The sequence below is a fragment of the Varanus komodoensis genome, unplaced genomic scaffold (genome assembly GCF_004798865.1).
Source record: "Varanus komodoensis strain SLA01 unplaced genomic scaffold, ASM479886v1 scaffold43, whole genome shotgun sequence".
NCBI classification, from domain to species: Eukaryota; Metazoa; Chordata; class Lepidosauria; order Squamata; family Varanidae; genus Varanus; species Varanus komodoensis.
In genome coordinates this window covers 8,002,510-8,008,509 of record NW_025335985.1, presented here as the reverse complement: position 1 = coordinate 8,008,509, position 6,000 = coordinate 8,002,510, and the positions used below count along the sequence as shown (strand labels likewise).

At 67.7% G+C, this 6,000-nt stretch overlaps 1 protein-coding gene across 1 annotated transcript in view; it reads right to left on the bottom strand.

The window, feature by feature from the left end:
* Window positions 1-3,222: 3,222 nt before the first annotated feature.
* UNC13B (unc-13 homolog B) overlaps window positions 3,223-6,000 on the bottom strand; it is a 121,123-nt gene continuing 118,345 nt past the window's right edge. The window contains exons 45-47 of the mRNA XM_044443872.1: window positions 5,100-5,192; window positions 4,729-4,888; window positions 3,223-4,600 (exon numbers count right to left, since the gene is read on the bottom strand). Coding sequence (XP_044299807.1) covers window positions 4,315-4,600; window positions 4,729-4,888; window positions 5,100-5,192 — 539 coding nt within the window. The 3' untranslated portion in view covers window positions 3,223-4,314. The remainder of the gene's footprint in view (window positions 4,601-4,728; window positions 4,889-5,099; window positions 5,193-6,000) is intronic.

Here is a 6,000-nt window from a genome sequence, read left to right as displayed (position 1 = left end):
TCAGTCACTGGATCCCCTTCCTCATTTAGTGGTCCCACCACTTGCCTCCCCTTCCTCTTCCTATTTACATGCTGAAAGAAGCCCTTTCTGTTGCTCTTGATATTCTTGGCAAGACTCATGGGGCCATGGAGAGCTGAACTCATTGTTGGAAGGTCCCTGACCATTTGCCTGCCAGGCTTGGGCTGCCCTCCTGCCACCTCGGTTTGTACAATGCCTTCGTCAGGAAGGTTGTAGTCCTCCTTCTGGGAGACGATTGAGCCAACATAGGAGTGGGGACTTCTGCCTTTTCTTTGTCATCTGTTGTGAGCAGCTGAACTCCCTTCACTCCCATTCGTCTTTTGCTCCGGGCGCATTTGACGGAGGGTTTTCCATCGCTTTTCACTCCCCTTGCCAGCCGCCGCTCATCTTGGCAGCTCCGTGCTACTTGCTTATATCCTTCCTTCGTAGCCTGGCCTTCCTTCCACCTCTTTTACATGCCCTTTGTCATGTTCAGATCATCCGCATGGGCTTCCTCTGTTGCCAACTGCTCTTTCTCCTTGTTGGGATTGTGGGTAGCTGTGCCTGATGCGTTTCTTTTTGAGAAGAGACCCCACCCTTCTTGGGCTTGTTGATCCTTGCTCTAAAGTTGGCTTTTGTTGAAATCCAGGTGCATGCTTGGCTATATTTAGTTTTAGCTTTCTTTATTACTGAAAATTCAAGTAAGGCACGGTCTTAAAAGCAGTCTGTTGAACTGAAAACAAATGCAATTTATGAATTAGGACTGGGTCGGTTCTTTGCCATGCCTTGTGCTGGCCATCTGTGAAATTGATCACACAAAGAATTCAGAGAAGCACCATCTTTGTAGAAGCCCAGCTAGGCAAACGTACGCTCAGTTCCTGGGGGTGGCATGAAGCAAGCTGCCCACCAAAGAGCCGATGGGGGAATTCCAGTCCTAACATCCGAGCAGAGCAGGGCCGGAATGGGGCGGGAAGGCCCTCGGGTCTGAGCCGCTCCCACTGCACAGCACGGCCGCGCAGGAGGCGGCTGCCGACTGGGGCAAAGGCCCCATCGGGGGACCCTGCCGGAGGGTCCGTCCCGCACGGCCCCCGGGGCAGCGGGAGGGCGGCAGTCCGCCCTTTCCGGGCTGAGGCCCCAAAGGCTGCCTTGTCTGGGCTGGAGGCTCCACTGTCAAACACATCTGGAGTGCACACGTGCGTGTGTGCGTGTGTGTACGTTAGTGGCATCCCAGTGGACAACATGGAGGAAGCGCCAGGGCCGGCCGAGCGTGGTGTTTCTATGCAGGAGGGCAGGGCGAGGCGGGGGGTGCCCAGGACAGCCCCCCTGCGTGTCCTTCCCGGGCCCTCCAAGCCTTCTCAGAGCCGCAGGGACGGGTGGGCAAGCGGCTTGCCCTGCCGCCGCGCCAGGCGTCTGGCACCGAAGTCCTTCCCGCTGCACCGCAATCCTTCCGCCGAGTTTCCGCGGTTCTCTTGGCGGCCTGTCCCGACAGCCTGGCGGCAGCACACGCAGCACAACGAACGCCTCGGTCACGACTGGGATGCGGAATCATTTCAGAAAGGGATTTGCTAGACGATAACACAGGTCGGACCAGGGCGGCAACCTCAGAAACGGCTGAATCGGGCAACCGGTTCCAAGACGCCTCCTTCCACATCAGGTGCAAAGCGCAGCTCCAGCCACCTTCTGCGAGGACAGGAGTTCTCCGCCGGAGCCTCCCGGGGCTCTTCCCGAGGGAGAGCTCAGGGCCGCCCGGCGGTCACCAGCGGGGCTGTTCAATTATTCAGGTGGAGAAAATCTCACTGTTGCCGCGTCGCTCGATTACAGCGCAAGCGAGGAGGGTGGCTGCTGTCCAGAAGGCTGTCGGGGCTGACCAGAGGAGGGTCAGTGCAGGCAGCTTGTGGCTCTGGCCGGCAGCCCGGCCGGTTCCGGGGGAGCTCCTGCTGAAGGACCCCTCCTTTTCGCTCCCTGCGGCCCCCACTGCCTCCTCCCTCCCTCCCTCGGGGAAGCGCATTGCAGGCCCTTTGGCTGCCTTGCATCACGGCACACGTTCTTGGCACTAGTTGGTAAAAGCCTCCAGCGGCGAAATTCCAGCCGGGACTCGGCCCACGGACACGGCTCGCTTTACTACGGGCCACGTTCGGCACCCCCACCCAGCAAGCCGCCACTTGGGGGCTGCCTCTCACCAAACCCCCGCCCAGAAGCCCGAAGCCTTCGGTCCCACAGGTGCAGCAGGAGCGGTTCTCCATTTTTAACGCAGCACTCAGCATGGGCGCCCGCACACCCGTCACCCCCGGCGTGGACCCTGCCTCCCGCACCACGAGCGACTGGCATCTCCTCGGCCAGCTGGATGCCGCGGGGCGAGGAGGAAGCCGCCTGGCGCCGCTTGGGCCTCGCTCAGCTGGTGTGCGAGGCGGGGGCTCCGGCCCGCCAGGAGGTGAACGCGCAGGAAGGCGCTGCCCGGAAGGGCTCAACGTGCAGGCCGCCGGGACAGACGCGGGCCAGGCGCTGGCCCACCTGCCCAGGAATCCCCTCCCGGGACCTCGGCCTTCCGCGGAGAACCGGTAATGCGTGGACGTTGCAATCACATGAGGTGGTGACGGCAGGCAGGCCGAACGGCCCTCGGGGGCAACTAGCCCTGATGGCTGCGTTTGGTCCAGCGTTAGAGGCCGTGTCTGCACCCCGCGTGTGAAGGCGCGTGCCAGGCTTTTGGGCTTCCTGGCCAGAGCGCCGCCTGCCCACTGTCCAACCGCACTGCTGCAGGTGTGGGCATGGGCCACTGCACACGCGGGCGGAAGAGCTCGCACCTCCCCCTCAACGTTAGGGAAAAGCAGGCCGCACGTCCGTGGGATCCGCACCAGTCCACCGGCTCGATCCCTCGAGATGAGCCTGTTGCGGATTTCCTCGGCCTCACCAGCCGCAAGGGACGACAACAGTTCGAGGTTAAAGCGCCCGGAGGGACAGCAACTGGCCACCCGGGAGAGGCTTCTGGCCTTCTGCCCTGCCCTGGGACACCCCTTGGGAGCGTCACGGGAGGCATCGGCTCCAGCGCTGTGCCAGGTGCCCCGAGGCAGAGGAGCCGCCCCCGTACTCAGCGGAGGCTGCATGGGACTGAGGCGAGCGACCGCACCGGGCCTGCCCCCCTCCTTTGGACCAAGGGCACGGCCGGGCACAGGGCCTCCCCGCCCCCCAGGCACACCGTCAGACAGAGGAAGATGCTCAGGCGGCGAGTGCTGCTGGGAGACCCTTTATTGGAGGCTACACAGGCCGCGTCCGCAGTGGTGGCACATTGAACAGCGAGGAGGAAAGGGGTCGCTAAAGCTCTGCGTGATCTGGAGACCACTTCAAGGTCACGTCCGCTGACAGCCGCTACGGGGAGTCCGAGGGCAGGCGGAAGAATGGCGAGGCGGCACCGCACTCGTGGCCACGCGGGTGCCAGGAGGAGAGTAGAAAAACGGGTCGTCACCGGGACGGCGGCGGGACGGGCTGTGCGAGGACTGGACCGGGCCGACCCACCCAGCAGCCGAGGATCGGCATGGGCGGCCGGGCGGGGGCTCCTGCAGCCTAGTGCAAGTCGTTTCCGGGGGCCACCCTCCTCGCCGTGTGCCCAGTAGCGACGCTGGGGGGGGCGGGGAGTGGGGGAGCAGCACAGAGGAGAAGAGACGCTCCCACCAGGGCAACGATGGTGTGGCACCAGAAAGGGCCCGCAGGAGGGCCGTGCCGGGGTGGCCACGGGGATTCGTGGGCCGGGGCCCGCCTGCTCGGTGGGGGTGGCAAAGCTCCGGCAGGCCAGCCCTGAGGGCACCCAGAGCCGTGCCGCAAACTGTGGAGCCGGGCGGCCCAGCCGTGGCCAAGTTCTGGGCGAGCGGGCTGACCGCAGGCTGCTGCCGGCCCCAGGCCACCAACGCTCTGGGTCGCAAACAGGCACCCTGCCCTGCCCTGCCCTGCCCTCCCCCACCACGGGCGGGAGCCAAGCGGGGGCCCCAAGGGCCAGGATCAGAGACAAGGCACCCCCGGCCCCGGCCCGCCCTCAGCCCCCGGCCTGGAGGGCTGAGCTGGGCTCAGGCGAGCTGCCAGCCTCCCCGAGGGCCACACCTCCAGCTGCACCCCACCAGCTCCCGGGGACCACCCCAGCGTAGGCGTGGGACCCACGGCGGTCTCGCCGCCTCGCCCAGAGGCTCTGCCTTCCCCCGCCAAGCCCCACGGCCTGCAGGGCCCCCCAGCCTCCGGGGGCGCTCCTCCCGGGAGGCAGGAGGGCGCGCCGTGGGGGCGCGTGGTGCGTGGATTGGCACGAGCGGCGCAATGCGCGGGGGACGGGTGGGCTCAGCTCCCCTCCTCCGCCGCGCGGGACTCGGACTTGAGTCGGACGAACTCCTTGGCCACCTCGTCGTTGGCCCGCTGCGAGAGGATGCGCAGGATGGTGAGCCCCGTCTCGTCCATGTGCACCCGGCGCCCCAGGGGGCACCAGCAGGCGCAGCTACCCTTGTCGGCCACGTCCCGGAGCTGCACCACGGCGATGCCCAGCACGCGGTCCTCGCGGGCGAAGCAGTAGTCCTTCACGCACAGCTGCAGCTCGTAGGCGTCGGGCCCGTCCTCGTTGCCCAGGATGCTGCGCAGGGGGCCAGAGGGGCCTCGTGAGGGGCTCGTGAGGGGCCCGAGGGGGCTCCCGGCAGGGCCGGGCCGGGCCGGGCCGGGGGCACGGCGCAGGGCGGCGGGAGGAGGGGGCGGGGGACTCACAAGTGGAAGGTCTCGTTGTACTTGGGCGCCCAGGTGTTGCTCTTGGACTTGGTGGCGAAGCGGCGCCTCTTGTCGCTCTGGTGCGGGCCGATCATGGTCACCTCCGCGAAGGGCCGGAACATGCCCGAGGTCTGCCACTTCAGGTCGTTGGCGGCCACCACTGCGGGCGGCAGGGGGCGGCTCAGTGGCACGGCCCCCGGGCGGAGCAGGGCCGGGGGGCTGGGGGTGGGGTTCCCCCGGGCCCCCGCCCGCCCCTGCTGCGAGCGGGCGCCCACTGGCGGCAGGGGCTGGGCGCGTGGGCAGGCAGGGCGGCCTGAGAGGGGCCGGGCAGCGGCCCCCGAGACCCTCCCCGGGCGGGGCGAGGGGCTTACCTTTCACGGTGACCTTGTGCTCCCCGGTGCCCGGGTGCGTGTAGAGGTCGATCTGAACGGACACTTCGCCCACGGGGTCGTCCACACCTGAGCCTGAGGGAGCGGCGACCGGCGCTGAGACCCGGCAGCGGAGCCGTGCCCCCGGCCCCCCGCACTGGAGCGGCCCCCGCTGGCTCGGGGGCAGAGCCCTCCCTCCGCGCTCCCTTCCTCGGTGACCTCCCCCTCCCCTGGGGGGTCGCATTTTAAGTTCTGCTTTTGGCTGCCCCCCCGGGGAGCCCTCCGGCCAGACAGCCCGTTCGCACCCCCCGCCTTTCCCTTCAAGAGCGCCCGCTGCCGGTGCCGCCCGCAGGTCACGCCCCGTCCTTCCCCCCACCTGCTCAGACCGCCCAGGTGTTTCTGTGCTCCGCTGACGTCGAGCACAGCGGGGGGGGGGGGCGCTGCTCGTGGGAGGGAGGCCGGCCTGCCCCCCGGCACCGTCCCGCTCGTGGAGGCAGCTGCTCGACCACCAGCACGGAGGAGCAGCCGGCCCACGGGCCTCCGGGTGCAGAGCTCCATGACCCGCACAAGATCGCCACCCTGGGGAGGCCACTATGCTCCCACGGCCGGGCCTGGCGGGGGCCGTGGCAAGAGCAGGGAGCCTCTGGAACGACGGCGCAGTTTCCCTGCAGGCCCTACCGGCTCCAGACCCCTTCGAGTCAGCCGCAAGGGCGGGTGGGGAGTGGGGCCGGGGACGGCGACCGCCCCGGAAGTGCGACGCCTTTCTGCCGGGGGGGCGCTGCGTGAGCCCCCTTCGGGCCGCCTCTTCGTGCCCTTCGCTCAGCCCTCGGGAGCCGGGGGGCCGGGATCGGGCCAGCTGCCCCGCCACACGCGAAGAAGCCCGAGCCCCGGGCGGGAAGGGAAG